General features: G+C 40.8%; 1 protein-coding gene across 1 annotated transcript; it reads right to left on the bottom strand.

The window, feature by feature from the left end:
• Positions 1-782: 782 nt before the first annotated feature.
• SLC2A5 (solute carrier family 2 member 5) lies at positions 783-22,816 on the bottom strand. Its single transcript, XM_074306352.1, has 12 exons — positions 22,671-22,816; positions 14,526-14,624; positions 13,151-13,311; positions 11,958-12,082; positions 8,019-8,171; positions 7,352-7,477; positions 6,489-6,676; positions 6,088-6,198; positions 3,896-3,997; positions 3,169-3,244; positions 2,615-2,742; positions 783-1,511 (listed from the first exon to the last, which is right to left on the bottom strand). Exons 1-12 carry the CDS (start codon positions 22,701-22,703, stop codon positions 1,311-1,313), a joined length of 1,503 nt encoding a protein of 500 aa, XP_074162453.1. The 5' UTR covers positions 22,704-22,816; the 3' UTR covers positions 783-1,310.
• Positions 22,817-23,251: the final 435 nt, after the last annotated feature.

Raw genomic sequence — 23,251 nt, 5'->3', positions numbered from 1 at the left:
ACTAACAAGACAAAAAAAACAAAACAAAAAAACCAAAACAAACAAAACAAAACAAAACAAGGAGTTGCCCTCAAGGAGATTACATTCTTTTTTTTGGGGGGGAGGGGGGGTAGGTAGTCAAGACCAACTATCTTCTATGTGTCATATAAGCAAGGATAGGGGTTGTGCTCTTCATTGAATTCCCTTCCATAGCTCTGATCTCCAAAGGCTTTTTAGCAGTGAATATATATGGTATCCCCCCTTTTTCTTCTGGAGAAATTTTCTCCATTTTTTTTTTTTTTGTCCATTCTCCAATTCTTGTTCATATTTGTTGGTCATCCAAGAGTTTGCCTTTCTTAGGCTCCTGTCCAGTCTTGAAGACTTACCCCTTCTGAGGAAGGCTTAGACTTTTACATTGTTCAAAAAGGAGAACTTCATACTTATGGTTCCCTTTTAAACAGACTGATCAGTGTAGTAGATGGGAAGGGAAGACATGTGGACTGTACTTTGGACATGCTAAGAATAGCCAATGATTTTTATAGCCTAACTCCATAACCCTCTCTTAAGTCTGCCTTTCTCTCAATTGTGAAATGAAAGGTCAGATTCATATAAAGACAATAGGAAGATGGTACCCAATGTTAGGTTGACCCTTGACAGTAAAGAACACAGATGAGAATCTCACAAGTCTACTTGGGTGGGGTAGTAAGGATCAATGGAACACTTCAAGGATCAATGAGATTCACAGAACATTGGAAAATCACAGTATAACCAATTACTATTTACTAGAAAGAAAGTCATCTCAATGAAAAATTAACAAATCTACTTTAATGAATACATAGAAACAATCCTTAACAAATAGTATTTAGGATTAAGCTTAGAATGAGTTCTTCTTGAACCTTCCTCCATACTCCTACTTAGCGGAACCATCCATAACTGTCTCTTTGTCTTGATGTGACTGTGTTTCTAACATGATATTTTCCTAAGAATAACATCTCCAAGGCAGAATAGTGGTAGGAATGAAGAAATCAGTTTGACCAGGGTTGCCCACACATCCCCGAAGGTCCCCAAACTCGATGAGTGATTGTTGTCAATACAAAAGTTCATATGATAAGTCACAAAGGAGCTGCTGCTCAAGACAGTTATGGGTGCTGGCTTAGACTAGATGACCCATAGAAAGATCTTGATTCTTTCAGAATCTCCACCCAAGAGTTCAGTGGATATTCTGTTTCCCAGGAGTCTGGAGTGTAGGGCCAGTCTGTTTAGTACCTTTTCCTGTTTCTGGTTAGGCCCAATTCTGAGCTGGAAAAGTGAAAGGTGTAAGCCAGGCATTCCTACAGAAGAGCAGAAGACTTCACATCCTTGAGTTCATGTTTCTCTGCCTGAACTTCTGATACCTTATTAATCTTGGCAAAAATTTGGTTGATTTCCATAAATGTCTTAGCCTTGGTCTCTGGGACGATGAAGTATGAATAAATTGTGGTAAGGAGACATATCACGGCAAAGATGATGAAGCTGTAGGCCCCAAGACCCGCCTGTGGACACAGAAGTCAAGTCAGTCAAGTTTCTTGGCATATCGCTCTTTCACATCTCCAATAGATCCATACTTTATCTAATTCCTTACTCCCTCCCCAACTCTCCTAACTCCATCCAGCCCATCCATGGTGGCTTCTGGAATCTTTGTTCAATAGGCAATCACCTTCCTTTCATCTTACTTCCCTTATTTCCCTTCATCCTACTCCTTCCAACTACTAATTCTTACTGAACCTGGTTTTCCCTTGACAACCCAACCTTTTCCAGTATTGGCTGTACTTTTACCCGTTCACTTCAGGGCTGATTCTCTATCCACTGTGCCACCTAGCCGCCTCTCAGCCCCATCTCACATGACAAAGAGGCATTAGTTCCTACCAGGCTAAGCCCTCTCTCTACTTGTTCAAGGGATACCTCTTAATTCCATCTCCTCCAAAAGATGGCCCTCGTCATTGTCATTTTTTCACTAATTTTCAATCTCTCGTGCTCTATTCATTTTCTATTGCCTACAAATATGATCACGTATCCCTTACACTGAGAAAAAAACCCTCATTTGGTCCTTCCATCCATTTCTTTTCAGGCCTTTATACCTTAACTCCTCAAAAAAGGCCATCTCCAACAGGGGCCTCCAACTTTTTCCTTCTCCTCCTCACAATCTGACCTTATTCCATTGAAACTGCTCTTAATATTTTTTATTTTTATTAATTAAAATTAATATTGATAAAAAATTCTTTGGATTTAACAATTATCAGTATTATTTCTCCTTGCCCTCTCTGTAGCCTCAGTCTTTCTCCCAGATATTCTCTTCTCTCTAGGTTTTTTGGCCATGCTCTCCCAGATATCCTGCTACCTGACAACTCTTTCTTTGCCTTCTAACTGTAGGTGGCCCTCGGGTTTGTCTTCCCGGCCCTTTTCTCCCTCTATTACTCCTTCATTTGGTGATCTCATCAGCTCCCACAGATTTAATTATCATCTCTATGCTGATGATTCTCAAATTTAACTTTCCTGTCCCAATCATTCTGCTGATCTTGACTTGCATATCTCTCAGATATTTTGAGTGGAATGTCCAGTAGACAGCTGAAATTTGTCTAAGAACTCATCATCTTACCTGAATGAATGGAAAGATCAGTCCCACGAGGAAGTTGGAGAGCCAATGGACAGTGCCTCCGACCATGAATGCAGCTGGCCGGGAGGACTGCAGGAAGATTTCAGTGATAATCAATGAAGGAATGGGACCTTGAAAGGAAAAGATGAAATGAGTGAAGGGAGAAGACTTTAGAACATTGGCACAAACAGGTAAAAGCCCTCCCCCAAGTGAGTCAAACTGACATTTTTTTTTCTTTGAAGATGACTTTTTAAAAGGCTGGACACTATAAGATGGTAGCCAAATAGTAAACTACAAAATTGATAAATTAAAAGATGGTAGGCTTTCTGGAATTTTCTCAGTGGATCCCTCTAACATTTTCAGTGGGGCCCTCTAATATTCTCAATGGATCCTCTACCACATTCACAATGGGGCCCTCTATAATGTATAACAGATCCCTCTTTACTCAGTGGGCTCACTGCTGCCACTGTTTCTATAGTTGGAATAAAAATTGCATCAAATGGATCCAGTGTGTTACTTTAATGGGGGGGAGGGGCAACGATAACAAGGATACTTACTAGGCCCAATAGCATGACCCACAACATAGGTGATCACACAAGCAATGCTGACATAAGGCATACCAGTCACAGTGTTCTATGGGAGAAAAATACCATCATCAAGTACATGGCAGAACAGGTATCCAAAAAGTGAATGGGAATGGAGAGAGGATGGGGGATGAAAGAGGCTCCAGAGGAAGCCTAAAATTTTATTTAAGTATTTAAAAAATAATCTGTCTATAATATCTATGTTAATATATAATATATGTCTATAATATCTGAATAATTGGGGTAGGACCTAGATGGTTCAAATTTTCTTTAAATAACAGAGTTTATCCTTCTTCCAGCATATTTTAGGATTGTAGATTTAGATCAGGAAAAATCCTTAAAACTGGGACTGGGAGGGCACTCATAAAATTCATATAACATAGAATGTCAGAAAGGGGAGGATCATTAGAATACAGATTAGCGGAGTTAAGGACTTGAAAATATTTTTTACAAATGAGGAAATTAGGGCTCAATTTCATAGGATCATATGTTGGAAGGGACTATAGAGTCCAATTCCTTAATTTTACAGTTCATATGTACTGAGGTCCATAGTGGTAAAAAGCCTTGCCCATGATCACACAGCTAATATGGAAAATTGGAGGGGAAGGAGGGAGACAAGAGTGACATTTTCCTGGACAGATTAGTATCCTTGCCCCATTCTACAAGACAAAAACAAACCCAGCACTTTTTGATCCCCTACCTGAAGTGAAAGGGCTATTGTTAACACGATGCATGCCAGGCAGCAGACACTGAAGCCAATCAGGATGAGCAACCTCCTCCCTAGGAGCTCCACAATGAACACCTGAAGGGAGGAAGATCACAGTTAAGAAGCTGAACATTCAGCCCTGGGCTGGCCTGCAGGTCAGTACCAGGTCAGGATCAGCAGGATATAGCAACTCAAGAAATGTCATGTCCACCTGACACTTCTCTCACAGTGGGAAGAGAAACCAAGAGAGAGGTCCAGGAAAAAGGGCCACATAAGAACTAGAGGGAGGCTGGTGCTTGAAATCCTGCTAATGGGAAGCTCTGAGCTACATGTAGTGGGACTAAAGCTGAGAGGGTGCCCACACAAAATCTGGTACCATTATGAGAGTGGGCAGTCTTTTAAAGTAGAAATTAGCCCAGGTCAGAAACAGAGCAGGTGGAGTATTCCAGGCCAGTCAACAATGCTATCAGGCCTAGGAGTGGATGCCACACTTCCAGCCTGGCTGAGATAGAGACCAAGTCTCCAAAAGAAAGAGATGGGACCACCTCCCAAGCACAAGATCACAGCGTCACCAATGTGATTCAAAATGTTTCCATCTCTACTAGACATTGAAATCCTGAAAACTAGAAATACCAGGTTAGCTAATGATCATTTTTTTTTTTTTAGCCCCTAACAAAAACTTCACCATGGCTACTAACCACCATAATGCTGGACGAACTGGAGGCATCCTGCTTCTAGATGCATGGCAATTCATGGATCAAATAATAATAACATTATATAATAATAATAGGGCTGATCGGTTGAGGATTTATTTCAAAATCCAGTATTTAAAAGGTACTGAATTTAATGGATGTTGAGATCATTTGCTGTGCTCTGTTAATTCATACCATGCATATCTTATGTGGATAAAGTTATTTGTATGCTGTCTCTCCCAATAGAATGTCAGCACCTTTGAGGGCAGCAGACTTTTTTTCCTGAGGCTGGGGTTAAGTGACTTGCCCAGGGTCACACAGCTAGGAAGTATTAAGTGTCTGAGACTAGATTTGAACTCTGGTCCTCCTGAATTCAAGGCTGGTGCTCTATCCACTGCACCACCTAGCTGCCCGGCAGCAGACTGTTTTTGTCTTTCTTTGTATCCCTAGCAGTTAATACAGCGTCTCAACATATACTAGGTGCTTAATAAATGTTTACTGACTAAGTAGCTTCAGCAAATGTAGCAAGAATTGGTTTGAGTACATATGATCATGTTGTCTTCTGTGATGGACTGGAAGCTCCTTGAGGGAAGGAGTATTCCATTGTCATTTTTGTTTCCCTAGCAGCAAACTCAGTGACTGGTATTTTGTATCCATTTTTTAAATCTATATCTATCATCCATCTACCTATCTATCTCTAGATATAGGTATCTAGAGATAGATATATGTATCTATTTAGATATATATCTATATAGATAGATCTGTCGGTCTTATACATGCTGGGACAGACATGTTGTCTCCCAATATAATATATACTCCTTGGGGGGAGGGACTATTCCAGCTTTGCTTTGAATCATCAGTGCCCACCAAAGAGTTTTAATAACTGCTGACTGACTGATCTATTCCTAGAGAACCATGCCTAAAATGGATCTTACAGGGTTAGGAAGCCTAGAATTGACTAGACGGTCTAAGAGATGTGGTACATCCTGTCATTTCTTTCTCCAGTTTATTTTACAGATGAGAAAGTTTGAGGTAGACAGAGTTAAGTGACTTGCTCAGGATCACATAGTTAATAAGTGTCAGATTTGAACTCAGGAAGAGATCTATTTGACTCCATGCACTATGGCACCACCTAGCTACTCATTAGCACTGCAGTCTTAAGAGATATAGGGAAATATAGGAATAGAGAGGGGTTGGGAAAATCTAGGGATGTAGGACTCTGAGGATAGTTGGTCTCACAGGGAAGATTTTATATATATATATATATATATATATATATATAGGAGTGCCACTGAATGATAACTGAATGTAAATTTGGGAGAAAGGACGGAGTGTGAGCAAAGAGGGAGAATTTCATGGCCATTTGAGACACCTAGAAAGTTTTTCTGTGCACACCATACTCCTGAAGTCACTATTCCCACCATTCTCTTGGAGGTTCTCTTTCAAAGATGCTAATTTCAGAATGTAAAGAAAAGTCATATGGAGTATACTTACAGCTAAGATGGTCATCACCACGTTGACTGCACCTGTCCCCACTGTGACATATTGAACATCATTTACAGCCACTCCTGCTTCCCTGTAGATCTGGTCTGCATAGTAGTAAACCTAGAAAGCATGGCCCAGGACATATTAGCAGGTATCAGAGTAAGAGACAGCAAATAAAGGGGTACAGGCCTTCAGAGCTCCTAATGCATTTCAGGGGATGTTTGCAAGAACAGGAAGAAGTCTTCTCTGCCCCCACAGTACTGTCTACAAGGCTCCAAACTGAGGTTTCTACCAACACCTACATGTTGATTCCCGACTCCCAACTGGGCCTTAAAATTCTCCTACATATATAGAACAGATTCCTGATTCCCTCCAAAGCTCAGCATTCTCCCTTCCATTGCTTTACCCACCGCATTGACTCCTGAGAGTTGCTGTCCTGCCATTAGGATGATAATGGAAATGAGCTGCCATCTGAGTGACTTTATGGTGAAGAGTTTCAGCACCGATACTCTGCCTGCGGCCTTCTCCATCTCATCCTCCATATGGATCTCTTCTATCTCAGCTTCAACATTATCAGAGTCTCTCAGTTTCTTTAAAGCTAAATGAGGAGATAGGAAATTTGGAATTATGCAACTTATTCTTTCACTCAGATTCCATTGCTAAGGCTTATTCCTCAAGGAGGTAAGTGATGAAAAGGTAGGCCTCATATATACAAAAAGCATTTAAAAACTGGAAACAAAGTAGGCACCCATCACCTGGGGGACTGTCAAAGACATCGTGGTCCATGGATGTTAGAGTAGTGTTAGAAAAAGAGATGAATGCAGAAAAGCATAAAAACAACTGTGAACTGATGTAGCCTGAAATCAGCAGAACCAAGAAAACATACAACTACAACAATGTAAGTGTGAAAAGACAAACCTTACAAAATTACAACAAATCATCTTAATCCCCAACAAGAGACAATCAGGAGACCTTCGCCCACTCTGTTGAAGAGGGGGGAGATTTTTTCCCCAGATTTTTTTGATATATTGATTTATTTTGCTGAGACTTCTTCCTCTGTTCAGATCACTGAAACTAACATATTAAAACATAAAATTTCTTCTTTCTGAGACATTCAACCATATCTGCTCTTCTGATTGAACAAAAACTGTCCTTTTGACTTTTGGTAGACCAACCCCAGCCTTGAGAGCAAAAGTCAGAAGGAATCTCCAGGTCCAATCCTCCTCAACCCCAAAGCATCCTGTACTCCTGATATATGCCATGGAAGCCAAACCTTTTCGGGCTCCTTCTTCATCTCCTTTCTGAATCAAGGTGTACCGGGGACTCTCTGGGAAGAAGGGCAGCAAGAGCAGTTGCATAGCTGCAGGGATCCCAGTCAACCCGAGAAGAATCGGCCATCCTATAAGGGATCATAGGAACACAATCAGAATAGCAGAGAAATGGATCTCAGAGGCCATCAAACCCAATTGCCTCATTTTGCAAATAAGGAAACCCAGGTCCAGAGAGAACAAGTGATTTGTCTAATCTCACACAGGTACTATGTAATAAAGCTAAGATTTGTGCCCAAGTCATTGATTCTTTCCAGTCCATTAGAACTTTCCCCCAAAGTACTACAATTCAGTCAAACCAGCCAACTTCCTATTCTTTATACATTACATCCCAACTTCCAAATATGTGCTTTTGTTAGCTTGAAATATACTCTTTGGGGCAGCTAGGTGGCACAGTGGATAGAGTGGATAGAGCTGTGTGATCCTGGGCACTTAACCCCAATTGCCTCAGTGAAAGAAAAAGAAAGAGAGAGAGATACTCTCTTCATCTTTCAATCTCGGTAGACCAGCCCTGCAGCTGCTGGTACCCCCTCCCTTCCATACTTCCTTCCTTCAATGCCTGATAAGAAAATGAGTAACTTCCTAACTATTAACCTAACATATCATACATACCCTTTTCACTGGCGAGGATGCTTCGAATACCAAAGATCTGGGCTACAAGGATTCCAATGGTAATGAATAGCTGCGGGATCACACCAATGGCGCCTCTCAGGTTTTTGGGAGCCAACTCTCCCAAGTACATGGGGACCACATTGGAGGACAGACCTGATATGGATAAAGCAAAGAACAAATTAAGATCCTTTATTCTTAGTGGGAGTCCATTCATGTACAATTCTTCCATCTCAGCATTTACATAATAAGCCCAGCCTGTCTCCTCCTGACTCCAGGGCCACTGTGCCATCTAACTAATTGGACTCTTGTTTCCTCAAAGTTACAAGTGAAGAGAATCTAGGAAATGAAATACTATATGAATTTGTAATGAAAACCTTCTATTGTAGTAGACTTCACCAGAAAGAAAGGTTTATAATTTTAGAGGATCTGAAAATAGCTAGTTAGGAGCAGAAATAACTAGTTAGAGAATCTCATGGACAGAAGTTGTTGCCTCCAGAATGGTATCCTTGCTAAATGGGTCTTTTGTGCACATTCCAACCCAGATGAAGCATGTATGTTTGTGTGTGTGTGTGTGTGTGTATATATATATATATATATATATATATATATATATATATATATATATATATATATATATATATATATATATATATATATGTATATATATATAAAATTTTTTTCAACTAACCAAAGTGCCTTCTTTCCCTCCTACTTTTTCTCTTCCTATTTGGCAAAGCTCTCCTAACAATTATGATAGTAAAACAAATTCCCACATTAGCAATATCAAAAAAAAAATAACATATCTCAATCTGTACCCTGATCCATCAGCTCTTCAGAGCTAAGCAGTATCTCTTATCATGAGTCCTTTGGAACCGTGGCGAGTTATTGAATTGCTCAGAGTTCCTAAGTATTTCACAGTTGAATTTTTAAAATATTGCTATTACTGTGTAAACTGTTCTCCTGGCTCTGTTCACTTCACTTCTGTATCAGTCTTCCCAGATTAATTTGAAACCATCCCCTTTCATCGTTTATTTTATTACAACACATCCATTATATTCTTACACCATAACTGAAAAAGTTATTCATTTTAACTGAAAAAGTTCAGCCATTCCCAAAGCATCCCTTTGGTTGCTAATTCTTTGCCACCATTAAAAACTGCTATAAATATAGTTGTATATATAGGATTTTTTTCTTTCCTCTTTGGGGCAATAGAAGTAATCTCAGAAATTTCAATGTGTGGAGGAGAAATCCTTCTCTCTGACTCTTTAACTTACTCCTTTTTTGATTACAAACCTGTGGTTTTATTGGTATAGGGAATTTGAATAAGGAAACATCATCTAATACAAACTGGCAACTATTGGTACAACTATTTGTTCAGTCATAGTCAATATGTAAAAGAGGCAGTATTTTGAACTCTCCCAGTATTTGAAGTCTCCCTGACCCTGAAACCAGCTCTCTCTCCATTAGCCCATTGACTAACATAATAAAAGGAGCTAACATTTATTTAAGCACCTACTGTGTGCCAGGTACTACGCTAAGTATCTTACTCCTATTATTTGATCCTCACAAAATCCTGGGAGGAAGGGGGTGTTATGCTCTACATGCAGTAAGATTTCTGGAAGGAGAACAAGCTGGGGAAATTTTGTTGGATGAGAGGGCATGGGCTTGGGGGCACACTGCCTTTCCTATGAGGAGATAGAGTGAAGATCAGTTACAAAATGGAATTGAGTCAGCAGGGGAATCAAGAGAATCAATAGGATTCTACTTCATGAACATGTTGTACCGCCCCATCTATTCTCCTCCATTTTGTTTTTCTATAGATTATCCATGAGAAATTAGATGATATAAGTCATCTACTGCTCCCTAAATTTAGATGGATACAATTCATGTGCATCCCTCCATTCTGGGAGTAGAATTTTCCCCTCTACCAAATAGGAAAGCCACTAATCTTCTCTGCACTTAGAAATCAGATTACCTAATTTTGTATTTTCGTTTGTATCATTTTCAGGGTCTTTGGATTATTTGGGTTGTCCACTGATCCATTTATTATGACCGTCTAGCTATACATTGCTTTTCCTCAGATTGTTTCCTCACTGGGTGGCACACCACCATGGAGGAGATCATTGGAAAACCAGGTAGAAGGAGAATTCTGGGATCTTAGGAATGGGGTGAGCCAACAAAAGGGAGATAGGAGAACAAAGAAGCCACATCTCAGCTTCATTGTTACAGTGTGGTAACATAATAAGGGAAGCAGATCTAAAGCCTGGCTCTGATTCTCCTAATTTCACTTAATGTCTCTGAACTTCAGGACTTATTTATCTATTAAGGCACAGATGGGCTGTGAACTACAGGGATTTCCTCACCCTAAGGAAAAACTCATTATAGGTCCTTTGGGCTTCAATTCAGGAAGGAGAGGAAGCTGGGAGTGAGGGGAGGAGGGAGTAGCAGCAGCTGCAGCTTTAGAAAGGGAGCCTGGGATGATGTTCCAATTAGCACCTACTTCTTACAGATGCTTAAAAGAAGTGTTAGGAACTCCTCCATCATAAAAACCACTTAACTTGATTAAAACACTAACAGTGAAGACACAGATGGCTTTTTAAGGAACAGAACTGTGACTGTGGTGAGTCTCAGAACTTTCTAACCTTAAATCTAGTACACACTGTCTTGTCATCTGATGATGGGGAAGGAAGTAGTCATCTTTAGTTTAGAAACAAGAAAAAGGGGTTGGAGGAGGGGCTATGGCTATCATGACAAAGGAAGAGAATTGGGTCTGTTCTGCTAGGATCAGTGAGTCACTCAGCCACCAAGCATTTATTAAGCACCGACAGTATGTGTCCAGTACTGAACTTGGCCCTAGAGAGCAGATCTGGAAGATGCTGGTTGGGCATTGCAGGGATGCTCACTGAGGATCCATGGAAGGAACAACAACCCAAGAATTAGAGGGACCCCAGAAGGGAAGGTTCTGCTTCAGGAAAGGGTGGGCTCTCTCTAACTGGGGGCCAGGTTGTAGAGGATCAGACAGTGGGGAAACTCTGGGTGAGGTATAAGACCCTTCAGAGGGAACCTGCTGACAATCTCTGCTTGGAACCCCCTCCCAATTTCCCCCAAGGGGCTATAGCCTTCCTGATTAGGAGGTGGTGATAACTTGATTGAAGCAAAATAATAACAGGTGGAAGAGTGATATCAGGTGGCAAACTACATACAATAGCAAGTTGTTTATGTGGTCCCATGAGCACAGTATATACTAGGCACATGCCCAGTGTTTTCTTGTATAATTGAGTATGACGGTATAAAAAGTGGAAAGACCTTGAAATAAATGGATTCCATTTTTCCCTCATCCTCAGGAGTCCCACCTTATCACTTATCATCCCAGTGTGGGGGTTCTAGAAAACAGGACATAACACCAGGCCTTTAAGCAAAGGTGGATGACCACTTGGCAAGAGGTACTCTACACGACACTTGTCCAGTCACCCAAAAGACAAGGGATCCTTTCCTGTTCTGGATCTAGGATCTTGTTTAAGATTCTTAGGCTTAAGGAATTTGTATTTTTATTCACAGAATTGGGATTCAGACCCTGATTCTAGACCTAGAGCTCTCTTCTCCCCATTGGGCCATGGTACCTAGAGGGATAGCAGAGTGAGCAAACCATCTCCATTATAAAACATAACTAAGTGGTCTCACCAGGACAATGCCTGGGACTCCTTGTGATATGTTGGATGGAGTACTGGACCCAAAGTCAGGAAGTCTCCAATTTTGCCTTTGACCCTTGCAAATTTTGTGACCTTGGTTAAGTTATTGCTTAACTTCTTGGAGCCTCAGTTTCTTTCTCTGTGAAATGGAAACTGTCTATTGAGAATAAAAATAATTAAAAACATTTGATAAACTTTAAAGTTTTTCCAAAAAGTCTTGGCTATAACAAAGCTCCATCCTTATATTTACCTGCACATATTCCCACCACAATTCGGGAAAAGATGATCAGCTCATAGGACTGGGCCACTTTGCTGCATCCCATCAAAATCGCAGGGACGATAGAAAATATGTTGTTGATCAGCAAGGTTCCCTTTCTACAGAGGAAAAAAGGAATTAAGTCCCTTCTCTTGAGAACAGAGACATGCAGTAACATTTGTGGCTTCTAGAGGGCGCAGTGGCTAGAGAACCTTCAATCCACAGTCAGCAAGACCTGAATGCAAATCCTTCCTAAATAAAGCAATTACAAACTATAACTCTGTTGTCTTTGGCTGTAAAATGAGGGCTTTGGATTCTCTAAGGACCTATTTTGCTCTAGATCTATTTCCTTGCTAGAAATCTTCCAGGAAAAGGGATAACCAATGGTCAGAAACATAGGCATAGGACTGGCCTTGGATTCAAGATGTCCCTTCCAATCCAGCCTCAGACATTTACTAGCAGGACAAACATCCTAGTTTACTCATCCATAAAAATGGGACTAATATGGCACACTCTTCCCAGATTCACTGGGAGGAACAAATGGGATTACATTTATAAAGTGTTTTGCAAATACTAACCATAATTACTGAAGTGGTGGGTTCTTGTTTAGGGACAGAATGAGATCCCTTCTGATGGATTTTTGGTTCTCTTTTAGCTCCAAATCTTATGAATGCTTATTTTATATTCTAATATTTGCTTATTTGTGTAGACGTGTTTCAGTTAATGTTTACAAAGCAATATATATATTTTCTCATTAGCATTTATATCAATGCGAGATAGCTGAATAGTTCAGTGGTTTAAGGCCTGAATTCAGGAAAATCTGAATTCAAATCCAGTTTTAGACATTTACTAGCTGTGTGATTGTGGACAAGTCACTTCACCTTAGTTTACTCATCTGTAAAAATGGGAATAAAAATATCTTCCATATTTCAAGGTTATTGGGAGGATTAAATAAGATATTTAAAGCATTGGGCAGAGTTTTGGGCTCATCGTCATTATACTTATCTTCATTTGATTGAAGAAAAACTGAGACTAAGTGAATTGTCTATAGTCATAAAAGTGTAATTTGAACCCACAAATCTATCCACTGTGCCACCCTGGTCAAGGACACAGGCTGAGGTTTTAATCTTAAATGTTGAAGATTGGACCATCATCTATTGATGGATTGGAGAACTTTTCTCACTTACCTACCACATTTATTCACCATCGGGGCAACCATGAGTGACCCAAGTAAACCTCCTAGAGGAAACATGGACACAGAGATAGACCACAGCAGAGTCAAGACTGTACTGCCCATATATTCCGAAGTCCTTTTATAGTAAGTTTGGTTGTAAAAGTCTTGCATGATCTGGAAATAAATTTTAATAAGAAAGAATTTGGCTTTACCTGGATTAAGAGAAAATTTAGGGCAGAAAGGGTTATATATACATATATATTCAGTATCATATTTCTCACTTTCTCAAGGAGTAAGAAAGAGAATTTGAAACAAAAAATGTTTAATGTATTTGCAAAAATTGTGTGCATTTGGCAAATATTTGACAAAATAAATAAGAAAGGGTCATGTGAATAGTTTAAGAATTAGAAAAAGTTACATGGAAGAGGGACCAGCCTTGTTCTGCCAGGACTTAGATGAAAGGAGTAAAATGTGGGTAGGAAATGTGAAGAGAGAAGCCAGTTTCACTGATTGATGTCAGGAAAACCTTCCTAATATTGGGAGCTGTCCAAATGTGAAATGGCTGACTAGGGTTCTCCCTCACTGAAAGTCTTCAAGTAGAGGCTGGGTGACCACTTGTTGGGGATGGGGCAGAGTAAATTGTCACTGTGAGTTGGCCTAAATGACCACTAAATGAACCCAATTCTGGGGTTCTAGGTTGGGCCAGCAGGAAAAGTCATTGAAGCTTAAGCACTTACCCATCCCATTTCTTAGTAAACCTCAGACACAAACAGCAAGATTGAGTAGAAGGAAAGGATGTCTGGACACAAAGTTTCCTTCAAAGAATAGCTGATGTTGTAACCTGGCTTTGCCAATATGAATTTAAAAAAGGTCAGGCAGCTGTCAGAGTCATCATTCAGTACAACTATCTTTATTGAGCATCTATTGTATGCAGAACCCTGGACCAGTCAGAATATCTGAACAAAGACTGTTACATCCTCTGTTCTCAGCTTATTCATATTCTCTGGCTGACAAAAACTCAGGGCTGAAAGGGACCTAGTCCAACCCAGACCTCAATGGGAATCTCCTCTACAGTAACCCTGACAAGTGGTCTTCTGACTTTCCTTTGAAGATAATTAGAGGAAGCCCATTTCATTTTGGAATGGGTTCAATTGTTAGGAAGGTTTTCTTTCCATGGGGTCCAAATCTGCCTCCCTATACCTTCCACCCACTGCTCCTTGTTTTGGCTTCTGTGGCCAGGCTGAGCCAAGTTCCCTTCAAACACTGAGGGATTCTTGAAGATGTCATGTACTTTTTTTGGGCAGGAAATCCTCTTCTCTTGGGGGCAATCTCATACACAGCAGGAAATATTTGTTGAAAGAATGAATGACTCCATTTCCCCGACTTACCTCAGAGGGAGAGTTGATAACAGCAACATTGTACCCATACTGGAAAGATGATCCAAAGGCAGCCACCAATGTGGCTAGCCCCAATAGGAGCGTGAGCCTCTGTGGGAGAAAGGGCATTTTAGATTCAGGGAGCAGGTACTGAGAAGTTAAACAAAAGTCATTGGTGCTTCTGGGAAATTTGCTACCTTGAGGCCAAAAGACCTAGCATTGGAAAATGACTTAAGTTAATTGATCAATCAATAAGCATCTATTGATGAGGGTGGATAGCCCTGCAAAGTGATGTAAGCAAACTTTACCCCATACCCCATACCCTCAGGAAGCAGGAGAAAAGATTCTCTCAAGAATGTTACCTTTTTGGATGCAATTGTGTACTATTGTTCTGTTTCTATATAAAATAGGCCTTTAGAAAAATGTCTCTTTGCAATATCACTTCTCTTGAAGTTGATATTGCCCGCCAAGTCTTTCCTAACCAATAAAGCTTTTCATTACAGCTTTGGAGAGAAGGAGCATAGATCCCATCTCTGCCCCAGATCACACCTCAATTTTTTTCCCCCTGAGGCTGGGGTTAAGTGGCTTGCCCAGGGTCACACAGTTAGGAAGTGTTAAGTGTCTGAGACCAGATTTGAACTTGGGTCCTCCTGAATTCAGGGCTGGTGCTCTATCCATTGCGCCACCTAGCTGCCCTCACACCTCATCATTTATTAGGCACCTACTCTGAGGTAGTCACCGTTGCCTACTTAAAGACTACTTAAATCTCTGCTTACAGTCAATGAGATTTAAATCTCAAGCTCAAAGGTTCATGAAGCTTAACAAAAAGGAAAAAGCAAACTGATAAACAATCTGAATGGCTACTTAAATCTCTGCTTACAGTCAATAATGAGATTTAAATCTCAAGCACAAAGGTTCCAGAAGCTAAACAAAAAGGAAAAAGCAAACTGATAATCTGAATGACTACTTAAATATCTGCTTACTGTCAATAATGAGATTTAAATTTCAAGCACAAAGGTTCTTGAAGCTTAACAAAAAGGAAAAAGCAAACAATCTTATCACTGGTTTTCTTTTTGATTATTGGTATAGCAGGAAGGGCACAGAATTCAGAGAAAACTGGGACTCCATTTCTGATTAGCCTCTCTGGATCTGTAGAGTGAGGGTGTTGGACTTCAGGGTGCCCAAGGTCCCTTTTGGGGCTAAATCTATGATCCTTACAGTTTGAACTTTTGAAAATTACTTCATCCTTCTCCATTTCCTCATCTGTAAAATGAGGGGGGAAGTCTAAGATACCTCCTAGCTCTAAGATTCTAAGGGATGCTTTGGGTTCTCCCAATACAGAAACTAACCCTCAGAGGGAAATAAGTCCTTGTCTACTGAGTGGAAGGATCATCATCCAAACTCGGCTCTAAGGTCATTTTTGGCTCTTTCCTCTAGAGAGAAAGCACCAGGGATCATGCTGAGGGAGTATGGGTTGTGTATTTCTTGTAAGATTTTGCTTGAGGATTGCTAAAATAAACATCATCCTGGTTATGGTTGTCACTTAGCTGATGGAGAAACTGGATCCCCATTTATAGCAGAGATGTGTGGTATGTATTTATATTATGGGGTATTATGTATGTAGTTTGTGTGTGTGTTTATAGAAGGGATGTGGGTTGGGTTCCCTTTAAGATTCTTTGATTCCCAACTCCTCACAGCTGGAGAGTCTAGGACCTTTGATTCACAAATCCCGGTGGAAAACACCCTTTTGAATTTCAATGGAGATATCTGGGCTTTCCCAGCCCCCAAGGGATCTGAGCCCATTCTAATGATCTGCTCAGATTTCCCAACCCCCACCTAGCAAATTCTAGCCCTTGAGAAAACCCAGCAAGGAACCAACCTGGTTGGCATAGCCCCTTTAGCCAAATCTCTCCTTACAAAAGAGCCAAGTGGAATCATCTCTTTGCAGAAGGTCAAAACATGCTGGCACCATGTTTTGCACCAGACTCACTGTCAAAGAGGGAACTTCCTAACACCTTTTACTAACCAGACTTTAACCTTACTTCCAAACCCCATAATAAACCTTTTATCAATCTAGGTTTTCGGGCCTGTATCCGCTATATCCTTGCACTGAACCCACAGGAGTAGCAGGGGAGCTCCATTTGACTTCCTGTGCCCTGAACCTGCCACTAGACCTCAATTAACCCTAATTTCATTTAGTTACTTACCCCTTATCTAGATCTCATCAGGGAGGGTATATGTATTGTATGGGGTTTTGTGTATGTGGTGTGTGTGGTTTGTATATAAGTAGGATGTGTGTGTAGTATGTGTTTAAAAGAGGGATATGGGGTGTGTTTATAAATTTTGTGGGGTTTTGTGTATATGGTATATGTATGTGCTTGGTATGCTTGGGTGAGGGTGTGTATTGGGTGGCTGCACAGAGTTCCTAACTGAAATATAAAATACAACCATTCTCTTTCCTGAGGGTGGAGATGGACAGGCACATTCTCCCTCTGTTGACCTGGAAGTTCTAGGAGGAAAATGAGATCACAGAGGGAACCAGGAAAGGCAGCTGGAAAAGCAAATTAAACCTGCTCTTGGTTCTGAAGGGCCCAGTGGGGCAGGAGTGAGATAGGGGCAGGGATTCTACTAATGAGAGGAAGCATATTCCAGCTGGCCAAGCCAGCTTTTGTCAGGGTGAATAATCAAATTAGCAACAAATGCTGAAGACAGCAGGAGGATTCTGCCTGAGAACAGCTTTTCAGAGCTTAGAGACGAAATGGATCCAGTCCAATAATAATGAAATCAGCTAGATTGGACACAGTGGCCTAAGATTAGCTCCATCCTAACAATCCTAGTAAGTAGAGGTTCCACTGTTATCCCCATTTTATTGCTAAGAACACTGAAGAATTTATCCAGGGTCACACAGAAATATTAAGTGCTTGAAGCAGAATTCAAATTCAGGCCTTCCTGATTCCAGGTCCACAGAATGCCATATACCTCACCATCTAGTTGCCTCCAATAGTAATAAGTAGAAATATAATAAAATAAAAAATAAAATAAATGGTATATATATAAAATAAAATAATAATAATAATAAATAGAAATAAAATTTCTGGGCTGATCTATGATTTAATTGAGATAAAGGAAGTGCTAGCAATGGGGGTTGGGCAATCAATAAGCATCTATTAAAAGCCTACTATATGCTATATAACTGTCTCTGTCTCTTTTTGTATCTTCTCTTTCTGGCTTTTTCTTTTTCTCTCTCCTGTTCCCTTTCCCTCCCCTCCTCCCTCCCTCTTCACTGCTCCACCCCTATTCACAAGATCAGAAGGGAGAAAAGTTTATTTTCCCTTCTTAATCTTACAGCTTCAAGAAGTCAGCTTTGGGCAAATTCTTCTGATTCCTTTTTCCAGTTTCTGCTTCCATGTGCTATTTAAACCATTGCTATTAAAAGGGAAGGGGATGGTAATCCACCTGGACTTTCTTGATTATTTAAGATATGGAGAAGAGAGAGAAGAACCAGAACTCGACTTAGAAGGGGTGAACTGCATTACTTAATGAGAAAAATATGGTCCTGCCCCTCTGCAGAGCTGAGTGGTAAAATCAGAGCTATAGAAAAGAGTGTGATTTTCATAGGATCACACAGTGAGAGGTGGAAGGGATTGTAGAGGTCATTGGGGCAAGCTCTCCATTTCACAGATGAGTACACTGAGATCCACAGTTCAGAAACAGGCTCAGTAACTGGGGCAGCATGTGTCGGAGGCTACATCTCTTAGAGCTGGAAGCTTCCCATGTCATGGCTCTGGCTTTAGCTACTCTCCAAGCTTTGATCCATGCATCCAAAAAGCAAGCAAGTCTAAGTGGACAGTCATTGAGTTTTTATCACAAACAGTTCAAATAGCATAGAAATAGCAGGTAAACAAGTAGGGAATGATTTTTTAGTTCTTTAGAACTGTGTCCAGAAGGGATAAAAATGGTCTTGTCTTTTCTCTCTGCCACATTACCTCTTCTGAACTAGGACTGGAAAAGCAGCAATTGTGACTGGGAGCCATCTGATGGGCCACCATTCATGTCTCACCCCAATTGTGTCTATAAGGTGATCTCTTAGGCTCTCCTGGGTTCAATTTTGATCACCTTGCAGATAACCTTCAAATCTCCACAGCTCTCACCTTTCCCCAAGCTCTAGACCTAATTGCAACGTTCCAACTCCCCCTGAAGGTCCTACAGGAATCACAAACCCAATAGATCCAACACAGCACTTAGTCCTAAATCTCTTCTTTCCAATTTTCCTTTTTCTGCTGAAGACTCTGCCATTCTAATGCCCTAGGTTTGCACCCTAGAAATCAGCCCAGATTTTCTACTTGCATCACACCATATCCAGCTACTTGCCAAATTTTGTCAATTCTGCCTCCACCTCTGTCCCTTTTATACCACATCTCCACTAAGCCAGTCTAATCACTCCTTGCCTGGAAGTGGTCCTTCAGTTGGTCTCCCAATACTCAGCCTCTCTGTTAATTTCCAGAGCTGCCAAATAGATATTCCTAAAGTACAAGGTTGAGCATGTCACTCCCTTGGCTCAAGAAACTTCGTGTTTCACATATATTGTATCTAGGATATACTGTAACACATTTAACATGTATGGGATTGCCTGTCATCTAGGGGAGGGGGTAGAGGGAAGGAGGGGAAAATCTGGAAAAATGAATACAAGGGATAATGTAAAAAAACTACCCATGCATATGTACTGTCAAAAAAAATAATTATAAAATTAATTTTAAAAAAAGGAAAAAAAAGAAACTTCATGTTCCCTGTTGCCTGTAGGAAGAAATTTAAATTTAAAAAAATTTAAAGTTTAGCATTTTAAGCCCTTTTGAATCTGGCTCTAATCTCTATTTATATATGGTTACAAGTTTCTTTCCCTCACATTCCTACCATGCATGAGATTCTGCCTCCTATCTCATTTCCACATGCTGTGCCTCACTTGGAGCTGTAAGATAGTTAGCTGGGCATCAAATATGTTCTGTAATTTGCCTTTTTTTTCCTGGCCCCCTGGGTAGAGCACCCACAAACTGGGCTGGCCCTATATGGGTTAATGCTATTAACATGGAGGTAGCTAGTACTAATGTAACATTAGCTTAAAGATAATATAAACCCCAGTTCCCTAGATTGATAAATGGAGATTGCAAAGCATTATCTTCCCTCTGGCCTTGGATATTCATTTCAGATTCACACTCTCAATATTCACTGGAGCTGAACTCCAGCAGATTAGAATGGGGACAGAGTTGGGACACAAATTTGGGGAAGGATGCAGGGAAAATTTCAGGAAAGAATGGAGTCCTAAGCAGCTTGGGAGTGTGGGGGATGGGGGTAAAGTAGTTCTAAGGGAACAGACTGGGGAGCCAGAGCAGATAGGGCAGGGATGCTGACACTGGAAAGAGGATGAACATCTAACTGAAGCAGGGGGTCCTGAGACCAGAGTTCAGATCCTGACTCTTCTACTTTGTGGACAATTTTCTATATCTTTCTGAGACTCAGTTTCTGAAATGAGGGGTTTGGATTGAATAGCATCTAAGTCTCCCTCCAGCCCCGACTCTCTGATACCCCACTCCTGGAATCCTGAACCCAGGGGTGTGGCAAACTGGCAGAGCCATGCCAGTCCCAAGAGGACTTGGCACCTTGAGGGGAGGGAGGGGGCTGCCACCTTCCCTTCAGCTAATGATTTCCTAGATCCTTGGGAGTAGATGGTTATTTCTTTCCCTAAAGCCATTCCATGTCTACCTGCCTGCTTCCTGGGCTGGACCAGGAAGGTCAGGGCTATAGGAGCAGGGTGACTGCATTACAGATGACCCCATGGGGACAAATTGGACTCCTTCATCACACAACAACGGGATACCTGACCTGGGGACCCAGCGGGCACTGCAGCTCAGCACAATGCCAACCATGAGGCAGGCAAGGCTTTCACATCTGAGCTGAATCACAGGGTTAGAACTCAGAGTCTTAGACACTCAGTCTCCCTCATTTTACAGATGAGGAAACTGAGGTTAATAATAACTAACATTTATAGTATTGCAAACACTTTGATTATATGATCTATTTAGGCTACCTGGAGCGGAGTAGGCATAGCATACATCATAATACCTTTTTTAGGGTAAGAAAGGATAAGCAGCTTGCCCAAGACTACACTTTCAGAGTCCGGGTCCAGGACTCTGGGATGCCCCTTCCTTTCTGTAGGCACTTAAGCACATGATTAGGTAAAAGGAGAAAGAGTAGGGGGGTGGGGAGGGGGGGAGGTGGGGGAGGGGAAAGGAGGGCTGGGAGTAGGGGTGGAATTCAATAGACTTAGCTGTAAAGGCTTTGTCAGACACTAACTAGTTGCATGACTCTAGGCAAGCTATTTAACCCCTCTGTGACTCTTCTTTTTCTGCCAAATGGCTTAATAATCATAATGATAGAATTATCTACCTCTTAGGGCTGCATTGAGGAAAGTACTTTATAAATGTGTAGTATGATTATTATTATTACTGCAACATTTAAATACATAAATATAAACTATCACTATAGTTACATATATTATTACCACTATATTTACATACTTAATAGATTTATCTGTCAAAAGTCTGTTCTCCTAAGGAATACTTGGAAGAGAAAAACAGAAAATGAATAAAGAGACAGAGAGACAAAGACAGAAAGAGAAAAAAAATTTGCAAAGATCTGATTAATTTAAAAGCAAAACAAAACAAAACGAAACAAACAAACAAAAAAAAAAACCTCCCAGTATCCAAATAATTACAACGAATATTTCTATAACCAACATCTGTTGGCTTCATAAACCCATTTCTCAAAGGTCTCATTTGGGTAAGGAACCCATAAATTTAACTCTGATTTTCACATGAGAGGAAATGCAGTAGCCTTCAAGTGAGGAAGTCCTAAGTTTGAGGCCTGCTTCAGACACTATAGCTCAATCTATGAATTTCAGTTTTTCTCATCTGTTAAATGGGGATAACCTATAGTACCTATCAGGAAAGCTTGCTGTGAGAGTAAAAATCAACATATACATCTATGCATATACACACAGATATATTTATATACATATCCATAGATTCATACACATGTTTTTATGCAGATATATTTATACATACACACATATATACATATGACTTTGCAAACCAAATTATCTCTAAGCTTTAGTGATTATTATGCCAGTCTCCTTGAGCTGTTCTAACCTCAGTCTCCCTTGCACCAGTTTTCCCTTATTATCCTGAGTTTCCTTGAATTGTTCTATCTCAGTTTCCTTAACTGTTCTGCCTCAATCCTTAAGTTGTAAAACCCCCTCTGGTTCATTAAGACTGAGGACCATTTGTTCTAAGGTTATACATTGTCAATGGGATGAGGAGCAGACTTCCTGGCTCCTCAAAGAATTTGACACTACCCCTCTAAAATAAGATAAGACTACCCTGATCTCTTTGAGATCTTCACTTATTCAAACATCCTGACTCTGGCTTTTAGTAAGAGCTTATAGCCTCCCCCCATCCAGGCACAACCAAATGTTTCTGTAAAAATCCTTCGCGCTCTTTTTCTCTTTTTGAAAGGCATAAAAGGATTTGGGATTCTCCCATTCAACACTGGACACTTTGAGACGAGAGTCCGGTTCAGTCAATTACGCTCTCCAATCAATAAAATATTAAAATCTCTCTAATCTCTATCTTGCCTCAGTTTCTCTGGCATTATAGTTCTATTCTTTTTAGTCCTTTTCCTGCATGATGGTTCCAGCTTCCTTGCTCCCTTTCTCCTCCATCCCCTTTTCTAACCTATCCTGTCTCTTAATAAAACCAGGCAGGGGATAGGATTCAAATCAATTCTATTCTATATAAAGTGCCTACTTTGTGCTAGGTACTAAGCTCTGGAAATACAAGTTAAGAAGCAATAGGCTCTGTCCTCAAGGAGTTTACAGTATTGCATCTGTAAAAGGGCCAGCTAGCCAAAGATAAGTCACATGGGTGGAGATGGGGAGCATGTCTCTTCTGAGCTCCTTTCCATAACCCTGGGCTCCAACAGCTCAGGGAACCCATCTATGGCATTCTTCTCTTCCTCCTGGAGAAATCCTTCCCCTTTTCTTTGCCCACCTCTGCTCAGGCCTGTTAATCCCAATGAGTGTGCCGGGTTTAGGCATTGACTTACCCCTTGAGTCTTGGATTGTTCAGAACTTTCCATGGTTCTTCCAGGAGAAGAACACACTTCTGGCTCTCTTTTAACCAGTGTAGTGGATGGGAAGGGAAGACATGTGGGCTGCACTTTGGACGTGCTAGGGAACAGCCAATGGTATTTTTACAGCCCCACCCTGGCCTGCTTAACCCTGCCCTCCTTTCATTCATTCTTGAAATTAATGGCCAAACTAAGGTTTAAAGGAGCCCCGGCCCATTCTTTCCCGTGTGCGCCCTCCTCTGGCCAGGTTGAGATGGGGAGAGTGTTGCATTTCTATCCCAGAGATGGGGCAACTCTTAGGGGTTATTTTTATCAGGTGCAGCTGTCACTGGCCCCTAAGGGACACTAGATAATATGGGGGCAATGGTCAGGAGAAGCTCTCCATGATCCTCCAAAGAGCTCAGGAGCCAGGCAGCCATTCTCTGTCCTGGATATTCTGCCATAATGAAAATGAATACATGGAATAGGATAACTATGGCTCCCCAAAACTGCTCTAACCAAGGCAGGCTAGAGAGGTTTTATCTAGGACATCAAAATTCAAAGGAAATGGATAAAAA

Source organism: Sminthopsis crassicaudata, chromosome 3 (assembly GCF_048593235.1).
Source record: "Sminthopsis crassicaudata isolate SCR6 chromosome 3, ASM4859323v1, whole genome shotgun sequence".
Classification (NCBI taxonomy): Eukaryota; Metazoa; Chordata; class Mammalia; order Dasyuromorphia; family Dasyuridae; genus Sminthopsis; species Sminthopsis crassicaudata.
This window is presented reverse-complemented; position numbering and strand designations above follow the sequence as displayed.